Source organism: Gopherus evgoodei, chromosome 2 (assembly GCF_007399415.2).
Source record: "Gopherus evgoodei ecotype Sinaloan lineage chromosome 2, rGopEvg1_v1.p, whole genome shotgun sequence".
Classification (NCBI taxonomy): domain Eukaryota; kingdom Metazoa; phylum Chordata; order Testudines; family Testudinidae; genus Gopherus; species Gopherus evgoodei.
In genome coordinates this window covers 203,566,293-203,589,523 of record NC_044323.1, presented here as the reverse complement: position 1 = coordinate 203,589,523, position 23,231 = coordinate 203,566,293, and the positions used below count along the sequence as shown (strand labels likewise).

The 23,231-nt window shown below is 42.3% G+C and overlaps 1 protein-coding gene across 1 annotated transcript in view; it reads right to left on the bottom strand.

The window, feature by feature from the left end:
* Positions 1-21,346, bottom strand: part of SPIRE1 (spire type actin nucleation factor 1) — a 195,914-nt gene extending 174,568 nt beyond the window's left edge. Inside the window, exon 1 of the mRNA XM_030552719.1 lies at positions 21,025-21,346. Coding sequence (XP_030408579.1) covers positions 21,025-21,346 — 322 coding nt within the window. The remainder of the gene's footprint in view (positions 1-21,024) is intronic.
* Positions 21,347-23,231: the final 1,885 nt, after the last annotated feature.

Sequence of the window (23,231 nt, the reverse complement as noted above, 5' to 3'; positions counted from 1 at the left end):
CTTTAGATCTATCACACAGACCTCTGCCGCTTAAGCTAACAGAACAGCTGATACTAGTAGTATGTAGTTATCCCCTGTGTGGAGCAGTACTAGAGGGGAATGAGACACTATGTCAATGGGTTCACGGACATTTGCAACAGGGGAATGATGAGACTCAGGGTTCTTCGGTTGCATTCCAGGCTCTGGACAGGAGTGTGCTCTAGTGGGTCTGTGACAGGATGTTAGATGGGTTGGGATCTGAGTTACTATAGAGAATTCTTTCCTGGGTGCTGGCTGGTGAGTCTTGCCCACATGCTCAGGGTTTAACCGATTGCCATATTTGGCGTCGGGAAGGAATTTTCCTCCAGGGCAGATTGGCAGAGGCCCTGGAGGTTTTTCGCCTTCCTCTGCAGCATGGGGCACAGGTCACTTGCTGGAGGATTCTCTGCAGCTTGAGGTCTTCAAACCACAATTTGAGGACTTCAATAACTCAGACATAGGTTAGGGGTATGTTACAGGCGTGGGTGGGTGAGATTCTGTGGCCTGCATTGTGCAGGAGGTCAGACTAGATGACCATAATGGTCCCTTCTGACCTTAAAGTCTATGAGTTTATGGGTCCTGACTCTTCTGCCCATTCCCCTCAAGTATGAGCCCTTCTGCCCCATTTACTAGCACTGTTGTTCAGTCCTTAGGGACTCTGCCATTTAGTTCACCAGCTTTCCCCTTAGAAAGTGGATGAGAAATGTTGAAAACATACTGGCAAAGTTGCAAGGACCAAAGCTGCATAGAAAACTAGGAGTATTATTTAGTGTATTTCTTGCCAAGCTGGGAGAAAGAACATGCAGCTCAACCAACTGATTAGCATCATATCATCACATAGACAAGATCAAGCTGACTTGATGTGTGAAATTTAAATGGCATACAAAACTGCCTGGATACTAAGAAGATTCACCACGCATTCAGATAAAATCAAGGTTCAGAAAAGGGCAACTAAAATGATTAGGGGTTTGGAGAAGGTCCCATATGAGGAAAGATTAAAGAGGCTAGGCCTCTTCAGCTTGGAAAAGAGGAGACTAAGAGGGGGATATGATAGAGGTAAGATCATGAGTGATGTGGAGAAAGTGACTAAGAAAAAGTTATTTACTTATTCCCATAATACAAGAACTAGGGGTCAACAAATGAAATTAATAGGTAGCAGGTTTAAAACAAATAAAAGGAAGTTCTTCTTCACACAGAGCACAGTCAACTTGTGGAACTCCTTACCTGAGGAGGTTGTGAAGGCTGGAACTATAACAATGTTTGAAAGGGAACTGGATAAATTCATGGTGGCTAAGTCCATAAATGGCTATTAGCCAGGAAGGGTAAAGAATGGTGTCCCTAGCCTCTGTTCATTAGAGGATGGAGATGGATGGCAGGAGAGAGATCACTTGATCGTTGCCTATTAGCTTCACTCCCTCTGGGGCACCTGGCATTGGCTACTGTCGGTAGACAGATACTGGGCTAGATGGACCTTTGGTCTGACCCAGTACGGCCGTTCTTATGTTCAATTTTTATTTCTGAGCTAGTCACTTTTCATATTGAATGGGTTGTTAAATATACCCTTAATGGGCATGAGACAGCTAGCTCGCAAAAATGAAAGTCATTCACCTTCACCTTGAATTGTAGCCAACATAAACTGAATGCTTAGCACTGTTTTCCTATATTAGCAGGCAGAACTCAAAAAAGTGTCTTTTAAAGACTGCTTTTAATTTTTTTTTAAGACCATTATGATTCCAACTGAAACACAGAGGATTCATATATATACACACACAGACACATTTTTGGTGTTCATGTAAGATGTACATGACTGTTACATTTAATAAAGAGGGCACAATCACTAAAAATTTTAAATACAATTCAAGTATTTTCTTAAGCAGATGAATTTATTGATAATGCTGTTCCAAAAACATAAGGAGGTATTCCTCCAAAGCTACAACAAACATACACCCCAAACGTTAGGATACGTGTTTTGTAAAAAGTAATTTTAAAGTGTATAGCACAGACTCATAGACTTTAGGGTCAGAAGGGACCAACATGATCATCTAGTCTGACCTCCTGCACAATGCAGGCCACAGAACCCTATCCATCCACTTCTATAACAAACCCCTAACCTAAGTCCGAGTTATTGAAGTCTTCAAGTTGTGGTTTCAAGACATCAAGCTGCAGAGAATCCACCAGCAAGTGACCTGTGTCCCATGCTGCAGAGGAAGGCGAAAAACCTCCAGGGCCTCTGCCAATCTGCCCCGGAGGAAAATTCCTTCCCGACCCCAAATATGGCGATCAGCTAAACCCTGAGCATGTGGGCAAGACTCACCAGCCAGCACTCAGGAAAGAATTCTCTGCAGTAACTCAGATCCCATCCCATCCAACATCCCATCACAGACCACTGGGCATACTTATCTGCTGATAATCAAAGATCAATTGCCAAAATTAAGCTACCCCATCATACCATCCCTTCCATAAACTTATCAAGCTTAGTCTTAAAGCCAGATATGTCTTTTGCCCCCACTACTCCCCTTGGAAGGCTGTTCCAGAACTTCACTCCTCTAATGGTTAGAAACCTTCATCTAATTTCAAGACTAAACTTCCTAGTGTCTAGTTTATACCCATTTGTTCTTGTGTCTACATTGGTACTAAGCTTAAATAATTCCTCTCCCTCCCTAATATTAATCCCTCTGATATATTTATAAAGAGCAAGCATATCCCCCCTCAGCCTTATTTTGCCTAGGCTAAACAAGCCAAGCTCTTTCAGTCTCCTTTCATAAGGCAGGTTTTCCATTCCTCGGATCATCCTAGTAGCCCGTCTCTGAACCTGTTCCAGTTTGAATTCATCCTTCTTAAACATGGGAGACCAGAACTGCACACAGTATTCCAGGTGAGGTCTCACCAGTGCCTTACATGACGGTACTAACACCTCCTTATCTTTGCTGGAAATACCTCGCCTGATGCATTCTAAAACTGCATTAGCTTTTTTAACGGCCATATCACATTGGTGGCTCATAGTCATCCTGTGATCAACCAACACTCCAAGGTCCTTCTCCTCCTCTGTTGCTTCCAACTGATGTGTCCCCAATGTATATCTAAAATTCTTATTATTAATCCCTAAGTGCATGACCTTGCACTTTTCACTATTAAATTTCATCCTATTACTATGACTCCAGTTTACAAGATCATCCAGATCTTCCCTGGCCTTCTCCGTGTTAGCAATACCCCCCAGCTTTGTGTCATCCGCAAACTTTATTAGCACATTCCCGCTTTTTGTGCCAAGGTCAGTAATAAAAAGGTTAAATAAGATTGGTCCCAAAACTGATCCTTGAGGAACTCCACTAGTAACCTCCTTCCAGCCTGACAGTTCACCCTTCAGTACGACCCGCTGTAGTCTCCCCTTTAACCAGTTCCATATCCACCTTTCAATTTTCATATTGATCCCCATCTTCTCCAATTTAACTAATAATTCCCCATGTGGAACCAAGTCAAATGCCTTACTGAAATCGAGGTAAATTAGATCTACTGCATTTCCTTTGTCTAAATAATCTGTCACCTTCTCAAAGAAGGAGATCAGGTCGGTTTGGCACGATCTACCTTTAGTAAAACCATGTTGTAACTTGTCCCAATTACCATTGACCTCAATGTCCTTAACTACTTTCTCCTTCAAAATTTTTTCCAAGACCTTACATACTACAGATGTCAAACTAACAGGCCTATCGTTACCCGGATCACTTTTTTTCCCTTTCTTAAAGATAGGAACTATGTTAGCAATTCTCTAGTCGTACAGTACAACCCCTGAGTTTACCGATTCATTAAAAATTCTTGCTAATGGGCTTGCAATTTCATGTGCCAGTTCCTTTAATATTCTTGGATGAAGATTATCTGGGCCCTCCGATATTGTCCCATTAAGCTGTTCAAGTTTGGCTTCTACCTCAGATGTGGTAATATCCACCTCCATATCTTCATTCCCATTTGTCATCCTTCCATTATCCCTAAGCTCTTCATTAGCCTTATTAAAGACTGAGGCAAAGTACTTATTTAGATACTGGGCCATGCCTAGGTTATCCTTAACCTCCATTCCATCCTCAATGTTTAGCGGTCCCACTTCTTCTTTCTTTGTTTTCTTCTTATTTATATGGCTATAGAACCTTTTACTATTGGTTTTAATTCCCTTTGCAAGGTCCAACTCTACATGGCTTTTAGCCTTTCTCACTTTAACCCTACATGTTCTGACCTCACTAAGGTAGCTTTCCTTGCTAATCCCATACTTCTTCCACTCCTTGTAGGCTTTCAGCTTTTTCTTAATCGCCTCTCTGAGATGCTTGCTCATCCAGCTTGGTCTACAACTCCTGCCTATGGTTTTTTTACCCTTTCTTGGGATGCAGGCTTCTGATAGCTTCTGCAGCTGTGACTTAAAGTAATTCCAGGCCTTCACCGCATTTAGATCCACAAGTTCTTCAGTCCAATCCACTTCCCTAACTAATTTCCTTAATTCTTTAAAGTTAGCCCTTGAGAAGTCAAAAACCCTCGTCCCAGATCTATTTTTGTTTATCCTTCCATCTAGTTTGAACTGAATTAGCTCATGATCACTCGAACCAAGGTCGTCCCCTACAACGATTTCTTCTATGAGGTCCTCACTACTCACCAAAACCAAATCTAAAATGGCATCCCCTCTTGTTGGTTCTTCAACTGCTTGGTGAAGAAATCCATCTGCTATCACATCCAGAAAAATCTGAGCCCTATTATTCTTGCTAGCACTTGTCCTCCAGTCTACATCTGGGAAGTCAAAAAGTCTCCCATGATCACACATTTCCCATCAGTGTTTACTTCATTAAAAACATTAAAGAGGTCTCTATCCACATCTAAATCAGATCCCGGCGGTCTGTAGCACACCTCAAGCACTATCTCAGGGGAGGCTCTAGTAGCTTTCTTTCCCAGTGTGATTTTTGCCCAGACAGACTCTGTCTGGTCCATTCCATCACTTCTTATTTCTTTACAGTTAACCTCCTCATTGATGTACAATGCTACTCCACCACCTTTGCCTTTATTTCTGTCTTTCCTAAACAGCACATAGCCTTCAATACCTGTACTCCAGTCATGACTACTATTCCATCATGTTTCTGTTATCCCTATAATATCCGGTTTCACTTCTGGCACCAGTAGCTCTAGTTCCTCCATTTTGTTACCTAGGCTCCTCGCATTAGTGTACAGACATCTTAATTTTTGCCATTTGGCTTCACTGACATTCTTTACCCTATTAGGCACAGACTTTCTACCACCAGCATCACCAGTTAGTCTGGTATCTACACTACCCTTCCTCCTTATGTCAATTCTTCTGTCCACGGCTGTATCCCCTCTTACTTTGTTTTCTTCCCTCTCAAGGTTAAATTCCTGCATGGAGATCTCCTGGACATCTCCCAACCATCTCCCCCAAATTCCTAGTTTAAAGCTCTCTTAATCAGTTGGGCGAGCCTCCATCCTAGAAGTCTATTTCCCTCCTTACTCAGGTGAAGTCCATCCCGAGAGAACAGCCTTCTGTCCATAAATGCTTCCCAATGGCCGTACATCCCAAAGCCCTCCTTATAGCACCACTGCCTGAGCCATCTGTTGATCGCCATAATCTTGTCACACCTTTGTTCCCTTCTCTAGGAACCGGCAGAATCCCACTGAAGATCACCTGAGCCTCGATTTCCTTAAGCGTCTTCCCCAGTCTGGCATAGTCTCCCTTGATACATTCCAGCGAGAATCTAGCCATATCATTCGTTCCCACATGAAGGACAATCAACGGATTCTTTCCCGCTCCCGCTAGGATCCTTGTCAGCCTCAGGTCCACATCCTGTATTTTAGCACCCGGCAGACAGCACACCCTTCTGTTCTCTCGATCAGCTCTAGTTACAGGCCTGTCTATTCTTCTCAGTAAGGAGTCTCCAATCACGTAGACCTGCCTTTTCTTGGTGACAGTGCGCTTCTCCGGTCTATCTCCCACATCCACCGGCTGCAAGTCCTCTCGATTCCTAATCACCCTTGCAGTCCTCCTGGGGCTTATATTTGGTGTTGCCTCCATTGACTCCTCCCCTCCTCCTGTAGGACTAACAGCTCTTCTCTTTTTCCTTGTCCTCTCTCCTTCAGCGGCCACCTGCTGTGCCCCTTCTTCATTTTCCAACTCTGCAAACCTGTTCCTGAGTTCTATTTCTCCTTCACTGGCCTGTCTTTTCCTCTGCCTGGTTCTCTTAATCACGTGCTTCCACCATCCACTTTCCTCACCCAGCAGTCTCTCCTCAGAATTCTTTGGTCCTGTTTCTGTCTGCATGTCTGAACTTATCCCTTCAGCCCCCCCGTGTCTGTGCTCCATCATCTGCTCAAACCCCCTTCTAAACTCGACCAGAGTTTCCACCTGCATCTCCAGTCCTCGGATCTTTTCTTCCATCAGCTCTATCAGGCGGCACTTCATGCAGACAAAACTCTTTTCACGTACCCCTTCCAGGATCATGTACATGCCACAGCTTCCACATCCAGTCATCCTTACGGGTCTTTCACTACTACCTCTGTATTAGCCATAACCTTCCCACCTAAAACCTGGTAGTCCAAGAAACACAACACAAACCCCCAACAGGCACCAGAACACTGGCATATATACAGCAGTGTTTCCCAAACTTGAGACACTGCTTGTTTAGGGAAAGCCTCTGGCTGGAAGTGGTGGCCAGTACGCCCCTTGGCCCGCGCCGCAGCTCCCATTGGCGTGGAGGAGCGAACCGTGGCCAGTGGGAGCGGCGATCGGCTGGACCTGTGGATGTGGCAGGTAAACAAACCAGCCCGACCCACCGGGGGATTTCCCTAAACAAGTGGCATCCCAAAGTTTGGGAAACACTGATATACAGAAATCCTCCAGAACTTCAAGTCACCAAAAAACTGGGCACAAATTGAAATGACTCTCCAATGCTCCAACATATCAGATCTTTAAAACTACTTACTAGACAGCTTCAACTACTGTGAGCACAACAGACATATTTACTGTTACATTTTAAAGCAATGTTCAGATCCCAAGAGGATTAACTTGATATGTACAGTCCTAGCCAAAACTTCAATCACAGTTCGGGTGCATCAACAGAGGCCCAAAGGTGTACAGATTGTAAAAATGATAGTTTCTCTAGTTCATCTCAGATATATAATCTCAAGATACACCTTCATTTATCTTTGATATATACTGCATACTTCCCCCTCAAGAGGAAGCACATGTGAATTTTAGAAGATTTCCTTACTTCACATACGCTGCCACCGCTACTTACATTTATCATCTCTTTTCAAGGCAGAATAGAGTTACTTTAATTTCTCTATGGTCTGTTTTTAAGGTAACTAATCTGGAGGATGGATCAAGTTATGTTATTTATCCCTTTCATTTGCAAATGCTCCAACTGGGCAACAAAACAAAAGGCATATTTCATAGAATCATAGGACTGGAAGGAACCTCAAGAGGCCCTCTAGTCCAGCCCCTTGCACTCATGGCAGGTCTAAGTACTATCTAGGCCATCTAACCTGCTCTTAAAAATCTCCAGTGTTGGAGATTCCACAGCCTCCTTGGGCAATTTATTCCAGTGCTTAACACCCTGACAGTGAAGAAGTTTTTTCTAATGTCCAATCTACCCCACCCTTGCTGCAAATTTAGGCCCATTTATACCATTACTTTGTTTTACCACCTCATATGCAGTTTCTGCCATATGTGCTTTATAAATTAAGAACATATTTCTGTAAAGCTGCATAACATTTCAGATCTAACTACAATTATGCATAAGATCACAGAAACTAACATAGTAGATAGACTTGTCCCCAAATAATTTCTGTTACCCTTCTGAGTCCCCTCTATTTCCACAATATTTCTTTGACCATGTCGCTTCTCTCTTTGCATCTTTTTACTGACTCCACCTTCTTTATCACATAAAACATAAGCTATTTGTCTTCACTTTCCAATTATCTATCCACACCCTATCTATCATCTCTAATTCACTATTGAGAAGTCAATGCCCACCTCCAATCAGCCCATGATGCCAGCCTCCATCATGCATTTGTTACATGTTCAAACAAGCACCTTCATGCTGTCTCCCATGCCACTCCACATGCTGGGTTAAAAAGTCGTACAATGCATACCCACATCTATGTGAATAGCTGAGCACCCTCAAATGAGGATCAGTATTACACAGGACTGAGTCTTATATTCTTCCATCATAAACTCCCATTTGTAACAAACCTCCGCCCCACCCCACCGCCAACAAAAATGTCACTTCCCCTTCAATGGGGAAGGAACAATAATTGCTGTCATGACAACAATAAAGCAACGCTCTATTTCTTTACCATAAAGAAAATCTGAAGACTTGTTTGAGCATTACTACCAAACAAACTAATTTCATATATTTTAGAAAATATAATTTAACAGGATGCCTGAAGATATGTAGCTACTTGACGATATGCAGAAAGAATCTGAAGCTTTTATTTTCATATTTGTGAGGAGGAACATATCAGCATAGATGAGAACTGAATTTTATGCTTACAAAAATTATAAGCAGTGGACATGAGTGGTACAGTACATTAACACATTTACATTTCACTGTGCACCACACAACAGCAGATAACAGTTTGTGTTTCAGCTGACTATGCTGAGTATGTGTTTCAGCTGAGTACAACTAATTAGGAGCATACCCTGCATGTGCAGCAAATAACATACCCCATATAATCTGTACAAATTTAAACTGACCATGTGACTAACAAAAATAAATTGCTTACTAGAGGTCTTTATTAGGAAGGTAGAGCAAACCTGTACTCGGTTCTCTTTGGGATATTCTCTGATGGGTTAAAGACAGGTGACTACCCATAAGGGTGATCTCTCACACAGGTTTCACTGTATGAGGATGCAGTGCTAACTTGCTCCAGAGACTTGTAGAACTGTTACTGTTGGGGAGCAAGGGGAAATATGATTGGGCTCTTCTGCATTTCACTTACTCATGTATTAACCAACAGAACAGCTTTCACTATCCCTGAAAGTGAAAAGGAACTGAATACAAGTATTTTTCATTTGGCCAGAATTGCAGAATCTGGACTACAGTAATGTGATGCTATCAAGACACCTACAACACTAACAAAGACGTAATTTACAGTCAGTCTAGTTCATGTGATCATTCCTCATTTCCTTCCCCCCCCTCAATTATGTTTGCAGCATTCACATTGGAACCATGCAGGATATCATTAACAACTACAACCCATAGTCAATGTGGACCATATCCTGAAAGATTTTTTCCCAGACAACCCTCCAACCTCATCATCAGAAGCGCTCAACAGACCAGGACCCACCAACTCAAAGCAGCAACAGACCCTGCCGTGACAACACATGCAAAACCTGAAGACACATCTCCACTGCTACAATGATAAACACCCTCCATTCACAGCACACCTTTCAAGTATCCATGGGTACTACACAAGCCTATTACAACATGTGATGTACCTCATCCAACGCACTAAATTCCCTGATAACAAGTATGATGGCGAAACCAGACAATCATGCTCTCGAATGAACTCACACAGAAAAATGATACGAGACAAAAACACTATCACCTGTAGGCAAACACTTTTCATAAAATGATCACTCCATATCTGATCTCACAGTTCTCAGCATCAGAGGAAACATGAACAACACCTTCAAAAGACGAGCTTGGGATCTTAAATTCATAACTTTGCTAGACATTAAAACTCATGGGTTTAGGCCTAGAAAATTTCATCAGTTTAACTACATCAGTCAGGACTGCCAAAAATCCACATGTTCGAGTGGCACTGTTAAGATGATCTAAATCCCTGTATACACAGTGCTGAGGTCGATGGAAGAATTCTCCTGTTGACTAAGCTACCACCTCTCAGGAAGGTGGATTGCCCCTAAGCCAACCATAGGACCCCACCATTGGTCTGAAGGGGTAAAACAAATAATCATTTTCATATCTGATCTCTTTAAGTGATGCACCTAACACAAGAGAGAAGTTGGTCCAATAAAAGATATTCTCTCTCCCACCTTGTCTCTCTAATATCCTGGGATCAACATGGCTATAACCACACTACATACACCTAATACAATGCCTTTTTAAAATGAACCCAATTCATCAATAGTCCACGTTTCCTTACAGAATAATATGTAGGTCACTCCAGGGGCTAACAGTTCATGTTTCAAAAAGTTCCTCTGTAATTAATACCTGATGTGGTTTTAGAAAACCTCTAAGACACACACAAAATAATTACTGTAGGTGAGACAACTCTATGCCTAGCAATACATCTGAAACACATTTTAGGTGCAACATTAACAAGCTCATACGTACTATGCCTGCTTTCTTACAGTATAAAATAACTGTATACCTAGAGTAGATAATCATATTCAGAAGGGATCAGCGTGGGGAAAAAAGTATTCTGCAATCAATAAGGTGGAACCAGCAGAGCATGTAGCATGATGTGAAATTATCTGCCTAACATGCAAGTCTGATTAACTGGTGAGAGTAACTCAGCAACATTCTAGAGGAGAGATGAAGTTAGAGGTCAAGAAAAATCTACCTTCAGTGTTTCTCAGGTACCACTCAAGATTTTTTATTTTTTTTTCAAATCAGACACTCCAGTGATATTAAGTGCTAGCTGAAGATGACCTCTGATTAATTAAATACAAAGGGAAAAATACATATTTAGTCTAACTGATTAATAAATTCTCATGAATTTTTGCCCTCATTCTCTGTGGCCACCATCTCCCACTACCACCAATAGGGCTTCAGCCCAGTTTGTCCTCACTGTAGTTGACTGCCGTTTCCTTCCCATTCCGCATGTGGGAGTGAGGCTGTCCCATAGTAAAGATGGGAAACAATTCCCACAGTTTCTAGTATGGCTGAAGCCAGGCTGCCCTCAAGCAAGATGGCCACACCAGGTAGTCGGAATGTGCACGAGGCCAGAGAGAGGGAAGAGGAGTGCTGAGGAATTTACTAGTCAGGGAACAGACTCGGTATTGTTAACCCCAAGTGTTTAGAAACTGTGAGTCAGGCCCCAAAATATAGTGAGATTTTAGAAATATAATATTTACTTTGCTTTAGATTTTTGAGCATTTAGGATGCACACTGGTCACATTTTCAAGCTTCTCTCTGAAACTTGAAGGACAGGAAATTTCCTTTTTTAAACTGAATTTGAGATTATGATGTAATCACTTGATTCCAGGAGCTGGAGCATTAAGAACACCAAATATTGAGAGACTTTTGATAAAACTGTGGGAGCTGGTAACACCAAGACTTGAGAGCATTGCAGGGCAATGTGGAGAGGTAGGAAAAGAGACTACAGGTGCTGGGCAATATCAGGGAGTGGAGGAACATGTTGAGGACAGGAATAAAAATGAAATGGGGTGACAGGCAAATATGGAGGAAGCAAGGAGGAGTCTAGGATGTGGCAGCAGATGTAGGGACAGAAGGTAAACTAGAAGGGGAAAAGGAATGTGAAGTCTGAGAGGAGACATTTATTGGAAGAAATCCTAATTCCACTCAAGTCAATAGGAGTTCTGCCATTGTTTTCAATGGAGCCAGGATTTCACCGAGGCTATTTACCACCATTCTAGTTTGATAATCCTGCAGCATATAATTGTATTTACCTTTCTTTTCAATTCATTATTTTTGCCCAGTCTAACAGTCTTTTTCACCTCTTATGCCTCCATTTTAAAAGTTTATCATCTTATTAATGCCATTTTTTGTTTGTTCTCAACCTTGGCTTTAGTTTTTGCATACTCTTAATTGCACTGTTTATCTGTCTGGCTTCTGTTCCTTTGAAATGTATTGTGCTAAAATTCAATATATCATTCTCAATCATATTTTAATTATCTACATTTGCCAATAAGACTAACCTGAGACTATATTTGAAGTGGGACAGTATTTATTAAGCATTATAAAAGTATTTTTATAAGCATTACTAAGGTATCAATCGTGCTGCGCTAACTCATGAATTCATCTAAAAGTAAAAGAGGAATGTCCTCCATCCCAGTTCTTTTGTACCACAAAATAAAAAAAGTCTTCTTGTGCTATGTTCCCAAACTTGTAGGATTAATCCTTCATAATTTATGCCCAGGGTGTTAGATATCTTCTATTTCCCTCATCATGTAATGTCTCAATTACTGCAACATCCTTTTCTCTGGCCTTGACAAATGCTATCTTGCTCCCTTTATATTAATTCATAATGCTACTGCAAAGATCAATTTCCGTGCCCATAATTTTGACCATGTCACTCTTCTCTTTGCATCTCTCCACAGGCTCTCCTTTTCTATAACCTCAAATATAAGCTACCTGTCTTCATTTTCAAGGTCCTTCACAATCAATCCTCACTCTAGCTATCATCTCTCATTCACTCCCACCTTCAGCTGGCCCACACTTCAAGCCTCCACCACCCATTTGTTAAGTTTTCAAACAAGCCCCTTCATGCTTTCTCCCATGATTCCCCTCATGCATGGGAGGAGCTCCCAGAAAACCTCCAAAGAAAGCCCTCCTTATCCTCCTTCAACCCCCCTCTTAAAACTCTACATTTCTGTGATGCCTACAAAAAACTTGACTGCTGGTTAGGCTGCTGACTACCCAGCTGACCAATATGGTCTCTAGTTTCCTGGTATTCCCCCATCTGTCTGTAATCATCTGGAGTCTCTTGTTTATTCTTCGATTGTGAGCTTTTGGAGCAGGGACTTAGATATCTGCTCAGGACTAATTTTTAAACCCAACCAAGACCTGAACCAGACTCAAGCCCATGCAACTCAAGACGGCTGAGGTGTTTTCCTACCCAACCGTTCCCTCAGAACCTCAGTCAGCACTACCACTGCCTCCTGCCCTTGGTGTCAGTGCAGCAGTGGCCGTGTCCTGAACCCCCGCCAGACACAGCCCCCTGCTGCACCATGCCGACCCCACAGGTAGGAGGAAGAGAGCCAATCCAAGCATGAGAGAGTCAGGTCGTTTTCCAACTCAAACCTATACTTGTAGTTAGGTCCCGCTGGTCTCGGATTGAGCAGTAAGACTCTACAGGGAAAGTATTGTTGTTCTTGGTTTATATATTACTTAGCACAGTTGGGTCCTGATATAGGACTAGGGCTCCTAAGTGCCACGGTAATTCAAGTAATATATAATAACTATTCCATAAGAACATAAGAATGGCCATGCTGGCTCAGACCAAAGGTCCATCTGCCCAGTATCCTGTCTTCTGACAGCAGCTAATGCCAGGTGCCCCAGAGGGAATGAATAGAATGGGTAATCACCAAGAGACCCATCCCATGTCACCCAATCCCAGCTTCTGGCAAACAAAGGCTAGACACACCAATGTGGCTTTTCTTTTCTCAGAAATTTTATCTCATCATTGTTCCCTTTGATCTGGCATTCATATCAAAATCCTATTAATTTACCCTTTTTATTATCTTTAAGTCATGATGAACCTACAATGTCTGAATCCTACAATTCTGCCAATAGTTCCTACAGCAGTAGGTTACATTTAGGCTAAATTACAGTAGGTTATATTTAAGGCTGTTCCTTGCTTTTATATTTTCCTTTGATCTTGCCTAAAATCTCAATAGTTCATTATTTATTCCTCATTCCCTCATTGGTTTGTCAACCCACCACACTTTGGTTATATTCCCTTGTGTGTGTACCTTAGTGTTACCCTTTAGTTCTGTCAGGCTTCTTGCATAAGTAATGTGTCTACACATTACAAGGTTTCTTTTGGCAATACACTTCTTCCTTACCATTAAGTTTTTTGTCCTTTGCTTATTTGTCATCTCCCTCTCCAGTCTTGTCTACACTAGAGTTTTTAGCCATCAGTGTAGGTGCACTGGTGGGAACTCTTAGAGCACAGGGTGCATCCATGTAAACCATGATTAGAATTAATGGAGTTTACTAGTATAGCTACACTAATGGCAAAAGCCAGTGTACCAAGGCCTAAGGTTCATGGTACCTCTTTCACAGCTTAACACAAGAAGCGGGCAGGAAGAAACTGTTTTTCTCTTCCTTTCTAGTAAAGGTGTCTCTTCCACTTCCACTTCCACCTCCACCCTACCTCATTAGTTGATTTATGCCTGCCAATCTTATCTGGCCACTCTATCAACGTACTGAGGACTACAAGTAACTATGAAGCTTTAGGATACCAAACTTTACTATCATTAAATAGCAGTAAGTTACATTTCTGGATATGCTAAAATAAAAACTCAAAGTAGGAGATAATTAAATATTAATTTAAGGTTATAAGGAGTACTAATTTGTCAAAGCATACATACTTTCAAATATTAAAAGCAACAAATGTTAAAACCAAAACAGAGAATTCATGGCTATTCTGATGCATTTGTCACAGTTTAGGGCAACTGTGCCTCTACTCCACCTCTATGGTTCCACAAGGGCACCCCATCTAGGTTTTCAGCTTTCCAGCCATCATCTCTCTTGGATGGAGATCAGCATCTCTCCCCCTTCTGACCGAGATACTTCCAGGCTGAACAATTCCTTGCCTTCTCTGGGTTATTTCCAGCAAAAGACAGTCTTCCTGAGCAGGCATGCTTCGCCTCTCTCCTCGGAGACAGTATACAATATAATTATCCCAGTTATAAGTTACCACACTGTTCTAAGTAAGCAAATTTTCTCTTAATGTAAAAGCAATAGATAGAAAACTATTAAAAATTATAAAAGGACCTGCACACATGCTAATAAGCTTACCAGAGATCACCCCTGTAACTCCAGCATGGGCTCTGGTAGGTAAGCATCCTTCAAAACCCCACATACGGATGTTCCTGTCGTTTCGCATTCATAATACTCTTGCCTGGCCAGAACTGTAAGCACACATGAATATGTGAATCACTCATTCATCCGGTTAGGTTCTTTTAAGAGAACCTGAATATGTAATCAGCCAGACAACAAGTCTTTGCTCAACTCTACAGCTTCAAACGGACAGATTCTAGGTGTTTAATTTGCATTTCCTTTATATCAATATTTCCTAGGAAATCTACTTCATACGTATTGTTTCAAAAAGTCCTTTGGGAGATATTAGGAACTTCAAAAATTGCATTAATCCTCTCTTTCTCCTAAAAAAGTTCCAATACCACAACAGTACATAAACATTTGCATTTTTAACATAGTGGGCTCCTAAAATACTTAAGCTTAATTCAGTAAAGTTTAACTAAATTCACGAAGGTTTGTCCATAATATTGCAGGAAATTTCCATCTATCACACCATTTTCTTTCAAAGGGTAAATACTACTAGAAGTATAATGCCTTTTACATACATTTTCCTTTCTTTAAAAATAACCTATACATATTTTTCTAAACAACGTTTTTTGAAAGACCAGTGGACAAAAAGCATCTCTTGCCATGTATGAACTAGATCTGAAGTTAATAGGCCCCATATACTCCTTTCCAATACAGAGGCACACAAAAGGTGCAAGAAGGGCATGAAAGGCCCTACACAACTGACAGAACAGCAGAAACCATTCTTCTACAGTATGCTGTACCCCCACCCTAGGAGTTCGTGAAAACCACTCTGTTGTCAACACTCTGCAAATCTTTTTGGGGCAGAGGCAAGGAGCACACATCAACTAGTGGAAGATTTTGAGAATTAAATGTGCATTATAATTAATGCTGGTCAAACGAGCAGTAATTCTCCACTTTGACTTCTATCCGTGGGCGTGTGAGGTGGAGGATGGTGGAAAAAAACAGCCACTGATACCACCATTCTCTGGGAAGCCACATTCTCAGTAGAGAATGGGAAAGGTGCACTGTGGATGTGCCAGCCCTCATGACTGACAGCTGGAGACTGGACTTGTGAGATTTTCAAATCACCTCTTGCCACCTCCACAATTCCTCAAAGCCATCCCTTCTCTTTAGGAGCTCAATCCAATCCCCACTGAAGTTAACAGAAACCTGAATACTGACTTTATACTGGTATTGGATCTGGCCCTAAGGGAGCATGTAAAGGAAACTGAGATTTCTGAGTATATTCTTCCATCCCAAAGATTTTCTCACATGTAAGGAACATTTAAACTAGAGCTTTTAATAACTAAAATTTGGCAGATAGATCACTTACAGCCACCACCTTATTTCTGAGAAGTAACCTTATATTTGTTCAACTCTAACACTGCTGAATACATTGCTAAGGATTTAATATCAGTTTTTATAGTCATGTAACTGTAACCTCCACTATATGCTTGAGGTTCAAATAATATATAAGAAATGCTTATTCACAATAGCATTTATATAATGAAATCACATGTCTACACCAAAATGTTCTAACTCAGTGTTTCTCAATGACCAGTTGCCGGTCCCTGAGATCTCCCTGACACAGTTTAGGAAGGCAGCAAGCCAGCCCCTGTTACCAAAAAGATTGAGAAACACTGATCTAACTTATACAGAGGATTTGTTTTTATCTGCTCTGGCATTTTATCAAATGTTGCTGTAAATTTATTTTTCATAAAATGTAAGTAACAAAGAACAAGTCAGTTGAGTTAAACATATTTTGCACCTTTCTTGGTTTCTGCAATTTTATATAAGAGCCCACATTTCTGTAGTGTTTACATACCAGACAAAGTAATTAGAATTCACACTAAGGTGATCATAATGGATTCAGCACTTCATTTCTGCTAGATCAATCTATTTATACTTATTACATTTTTAATGTTTATTTCTTCCCCGTCTTCAGCTCTAGCAAAATGATGAGATTTGCAATATACTCTGAAGAGAGTCAGGTACTTTATAGGCATCTCTAAAGCAAATTTTGTAATACTGCTTTATCTCCGCATTTGCTGTTCTATTAGCATATGCTATACTGACAGGCATCCTCAACAAAGCCTTAATGTTCACTACACCAAGATACCATTCTCAGGGGACTCCTTTATTTGCCCGTACACACAGGATTCCATTGTATACGAAAATAGCAACCAACATCCAATATTTGCTTCTTCTGATAAATTAAACCTGTACATTAAACCTAGAATCAAATGTGCTTATGTGCACTACTACAGAAAAATAAAGCTTGATGCAAGAGACTAGCTTTTGTGCTCCACATGCCCTGCAGGAAGAATAAAGGTAAGTAGAATGGACTAGCACCTAAATTCAGAATATCTTTGCTTTTATTCACTAGAAATGAAATAAACAGAAAAAAAATATTTTAAAGGTTAAAAAATGTAGGATCCTAATTATTACCATAATGCACAGATAACTAAAACAAAGTATTTAAGAATCGTTTTCTCTTGTACATACCTCATAGGACCCAACTTCAGGATTATTTCTTCTGTACAAACTGATGACATTACAGACATACACAGCTCTTTATGGTATGTAACCCTGGTCCTGATCCAAAACCAATTTAAGTCAATGGAAAAGCTACAATTCATTTCACTGAGCTTTGGATCAGGCCCTTTATGCTTATCTGAACTAGTTGTGATGCCATCAATTTCTGCAGGAGGAACAGAACAATGCTGTGTTTCTTTGTTTTATCTGATGAAACTGACTAGCCCTAGTTTAATAATCTATTTATTTGTAAATTCAAAAATAGTTGTGTATTCCCCTAATGATGTAAGGCAGGGTTTGAAAAATCCACTTGCAGGAAGCTGTTCTGGAAAAATGCCATCAATTTCTGCAGAATCTGTTTTTTAATTTAAATAGTAATAGCTTTTATGTTTGTGGAGATAACTTTGGTTTAATTTTCCAAACACAAACTAATGCAATGCTGTCTTCCTAAGTCTACAGACAGCCGCAGTGCCTGTGCTACTGCTCATTGCTTCTGAAGCTACAGCAAAATGAAACTATGATTCTTGTTAATTTTCATTGCTACTAACCAGAAGATTGTGAGTAGCAATGAAAAGCTAGAATCAAGTTGATTTCATGCTATTGCTGCTCGTGAAAGCCATGGGCCAGAAGCATTACACCTACCCACTGCAGAAGAGGACCTGGAAACAGAGGCTGAGAGAATAGTACTAAAGAATACACACCCTCAGCACACTTTGGCAGAATCCAGAAAGCTTAGGAAAAGGTATATTTTGCAAAACCACTCCCAAAAAATTACAGCTGTCAGGAGGATGTAGGGTGGGAGGGAGGAACACAGAGAACGTTGATCCCTTTCAGCAGCCATGGGTGGTGTTGAGTGGAGGATTCAAATTTATCAGACACCTACCAGCTGGAGGCTGACACAAAAGATGGAGTCAGTGAGCAGGGTCTAGGGACAGCTCCATGGTAGGAATCCCAGCATCTTTCCTTTTCCCAGTATATGGGGAGGGGGAAGCATTGTCCCTTGGCCACCTCCTCCACCCAATCTTTTATATCAATCTTTGGCTAACGGGTTTGGTCCTCTCTCTCTTGGGTGTATAGTAAGATTTTCAAGACCTAAACATGAGTAGGTAATATGAATAGATGTGTGAGGGTGACACACAAAAGACAGGGAATAAAACGTAAGAAAAGAGAGAAAATTATATAAGAGGTTGGAGGGAAAAACAGAAAAGAAGAAAACTAGACCTTGTCTATACTAGAATTTAAAGTATGATATTAGTTAAGCGATACATTTTAGAAGTCTAGTGTAGACAAGGCACACGACATTTAACATGAGATAAACTGGTCAAGTTAAAGCCTAATGAGGAGCCTGAACTTTACATCACACTTTAATCCTTGCCTAGACAGTGCCTTACTGAAGACAACTAAGAAAAAGATGCATCATGATCTGTTATAAGAAAGAAAATAGGAAGTGGAGTGAAGACAAGAAAAGAAAGGCGGTATAAACAAAAGCAAGAGAGATGAAATAAGTTAATACATTTTCTGAAAAACGTCTGATTGAAAACATTAGAAGTATAATGTGCTTCTGCAGTGCACAACTCTCTTCCCGTGTCCCTGCAAAATGCAGGAGCTGGTTGTGGAGGTTTTGTCCCACTGGTTAGTAGGAGTTGTGTACATTTTTCAATCGTACTTTCGTATCAGACTTTTTTTATTATTATTATTTAAAAAGCATTCCAGATCAATTTCAAATTGGAATTTTCGTTAGACTTATCTAAATCATATCACAAGATTATGTCTTATTTTTCACCCTATGTATTTTGATATTTGTATGCACCCTCACTAGTTCCAGACAGGATTACTGGAATTCTCTGCCACTGTTTGTCCAGACAGACATCTTTTAAAAGACTTAAATTAATTCATAATACCAGATTAATATTCATGTTATAAATGCTCAATTTATGTTACTCCCATTTTGAAGACTTTATATAATAATCCTGTTTCATATCAATTTTCAAATCTTGATTCCTATTAAGGAATTCCGCTGACATTTACTCTTATGATGTGGACTTTTGGGATGCTATTATCTGTGAGATCTGCTTCACTTTTATATCCTTCATACTGATGGTTTTAGATTTCATACAGAAATCAAGCTTCGTTTACATAAAAAAAGAGCTTATAGGCTTTTTCACTTATGAACATGAGCTTTGAAACTCCATGGACTGAAAATTTTTGATGATAACTGAAAATACATTTTTTCTATAAACTTTAAAATACCTAGTGGTGTGTGCTATGTCTCTGGCAGATATAGATGGTTTTGCTATGTGGCTAATGTTAGCGTATCTATCCCTAACATCAATCTATTTTTGGTAAGTGTTCTAAGTTGCTGATCTGTTTTCAAAAATGTTTTAGGAGAGGAAATATAATCAGACATATTTGAAAGGTACATCTTATAAATACTTATAATATAGTATTATATTACTCAGACACCAAACTATATATTATCCATTATAATTATACTCCATTATAAAATATTGCACACACATACTGTATTATATATCTATGTGTGCATCATAAATTTAAAATATTTATATTTCATATCCTGTATGTTCTTCTCTGGATATCGAAAGTGCATACAAATAAGCTTTTATTATATATGTTACAATATTACTCCCTAACCACTATATGCCTCTGTTAATTTGGTATGCTCCAGAAAAATTTACTACCATTATTTCTTTTTGGCTGCCAAACGGCACAAACAATGGCACAAAAGAAGGCACACATCGTTAATATCTCCTCCTCCCCCTCAACATTCAGTCCTCCGAACACTGTGCACAGTCGCTCTGACAGCTGCTCTCTTTGTTTTGCTTTGCAGCGCCTTCCCCCTCCTCATGCTGACCTACATGGGCAGCTCTCTTTGATTTTCCTTCTCCGGGCTCCCTCTCCCACCAGCAGCAGGATTCTGACTGAAGGAGCCGCCGGAGCTCTCCAGATCAACACGCACACCTTCGTGTACCTGGGGCACTGTTAGTCAGTCCAGCTTGGGCGAGCCAGTGCAGCATTACACGAGACAAGCTATCGCAAAGAAAGCCACTGAGTCCGATTTTCTCTGACCCCTTCTAAAGTGCAGCACACCCGCCCCCGCTGGGGGCCCCGCCTCCCCGGGCGGTCCGGCTATAATTCTCTGCCATTCTACGGGCTGAGCCGGGCTCCGTGCTACTTGTCTCCGCATGAACCACAATGGGGGGAGGGGGACAAGAGGTACAGTAGGGCCCAACATGGGAGACCCCAGACCCAAGTTCAATACAGCCATTTACAGCAGGGATGGGGAAATGTGCCATTCATACACGGCGGGATCACAACCTGGGCGAACCAGGAACGGAATCGCCGTGGCCCCAGGCGGACGAGTCCTGGGGAAGGGGATTTACACACAGTGTGAACGGGAAAGGATTACGCCGGGGGCGGGACACACACCAGATTCGGTGCGGTGCGGCTGGAGAGTGGGAAGCCGGGGCAGTGGGGAAGGGGCGCAGGCTGGAGGCAGCCCGGAGCCCCGCAGAAGAGACCGGCCGGATAACAAGAGGGACTGGAACAGCCCCAGGTCGATGGCCATCGGGAAAGGGAGACGCCCCGGGCCGGGCTCAGACTCACCCGCAGGGCTTCGGGGGTGGGCGCCGGGAGGGAGCCGAGCCCCTGACCCCGGGTCACCCGGGGTGGGGAGCAGCCTGTACCCGCCGAGCGTCGCTGGCCGCCTCACCTGCTGCCGGAGGGGAAGCCCCGCTGGGCTGCTCCAGGGTGACGGCTCCGTCCTTCCAGATGCGGACGTGGGAGGCCGCCTCCGCCCTGGCGGCGGGGGTGTCGCGGCGGCGGGCCCGGGCCCGCAGGGAGCCGCAGCACTGGTAGCACACGGCCCACGCCTGCTCCTCGTTGATGGGCTGGTTGTAGAGCCTCAGGATCTGCTCCAGGGAGAGCGCGTCCCGCGCCTCGTCCTCCCTGCGGCAGGAGACGTCTCCTGCCGCCGCCGCCTCCTGGGGCCAGTCTCCGGGCAGCGCCTCCCCCGCAGGCCCGGCGCGAGCCATCGCCGCTCCGCTGCTACCTGCAGCGCCTCACCGCAGGGAGCTGTGTTGCAGGGCCCCGCTGCGCCCCGTCCGCGCCGGCCTCATACTCCCCCTGCCCCGCCAGCCCGCGCCGCCGGATACGCGGCGAGCACCGACCCGCAGCAGCTCCCCAGCTGTCAGCGGCAGCGCGGCCGCCCGCTCATAGCAACGCAACGGCGTCCCCTCCCCGCCAGATCTCCGCGGGGCCGCACCGCCTCCTGCCGGCGGGAGCGGGGCCGGGGAAGCGCCGGGCCGCCGCTCAGTGGCTGGGAGGCGCTGACACTAGATCCAGATTTAGCCGCCCCTCCTAAAGCCAGCCGAAGCCCCTCCTCGGCCAGCGTCCTTGCTATAGCGCTTAAGGACCGCTACACAGCACCTCGGTGCAGGGACACGCGTGACACAGACTTGCACATAGGGGCTCAGAGTCGGGCAGCAGAAGCCACATAAGGGAGCTGGGAGAAACAACGCGCAGGCCAAAGCAAAGAGGCGCTTCTGTGCACTCAAGGTTTCTACTCCAATATCCAGCTGCCATAGCAACCTGCGAGCAGCCCAGGAATTAATACGAAGACGAGATGGATAGACGTATAGTAAAACCCCCAAACACGGTGGGACTCATCATAATGGAACGTCTAAACACTTGAAAGAGGGTCTCTGTCTTTTATATGATCACATTCAATATGTGCAAGCAGAATAAAATCCAGCCTACTAATATATATATACTTGCTTCTTTAAAAGGGCCAGTTTCACACAGCTGAAAATAATTATGACCCAACTCAGATGGGAGAATTAATTTAATCAGATTTTAAATTATCAAAGTAGGTTCCCATAAAGCCACAATTTCACAAAGGAGGAAGAAGGGTACCATAGTTAAAATAAACTACCTAATGTAAAGGGAAACTGAAGCCAGATATATATAATTTTATTTTTGTATAACAAATTAAAGAAAGGGGAGGTCAATCATAAGGAATATAAATCAGAAGCTAAGAATTGTAAAAAATAGATAAGAGAATGCAGGAGGCAGAAAGAGAAATCTAAGGCCAGCAGAGTTAAGGACAATAAGTTTTAAAAATACCATTACAAGAATAAATTTCAGTTTATAAGTACCTATGTGGTGAACAAATATTTAATAAAGGCACCACAATCTTGCAGAGAAAGTATAACACAACCTAATGGCTGGAAGTTGAAACTAGACATATCCAGACTGGAAATAAGGTAATTTTTTAACAATGAGCGGTATTAACTATTAGAACAATTTACCAAGGGTCATAGCGGACTCTCCCTCACTGACCATTTTTAAATCAAGATTGGATTTTTTTTTCCTAAAAGATAAACTCTAGGAATTATAGGTTCTATGGCCTGTGCTATACAGGTGATCAGGGATCAGCAACCTGTGGAACGCAGCCCATCAGGGAAATCCATTGGTGGGCTGGGACGGTTTGTTTACCTGCAGCATCCACAGCTTTGGCTGATCCCACTGGCCACGGTTCGCTGTTCCAGGCCAATGGGGACTACGGGAAGCGGCATGGGCCGAGGGATGTACTGGTAAACAAACCAGCCTGGCTCGCCAGCGGATTTCCCTGACGAGCCGCATTCCAAAGGTTGCCAATCCTTATCAGTTGCAATCATAATTATTGCGAGATGGATTCTGTGTAGAATTTTCGTAAAAAAACCCACAACCAGGCAAAACTGTCTTGAAAGTGAAATAAAAATCTGGGACAAGTTTAGAGAGTTTCACAAACCGTTTCAACACTAGGTGTTTTATGACTACATTGGAAACCAATGGCAACCAGTGTAACGCTTTCAATTAGAAAGCATGTCTGTGTACCTAGAGGTCTTCCTTTGTAACATGCAGAAACAATGCATGAGG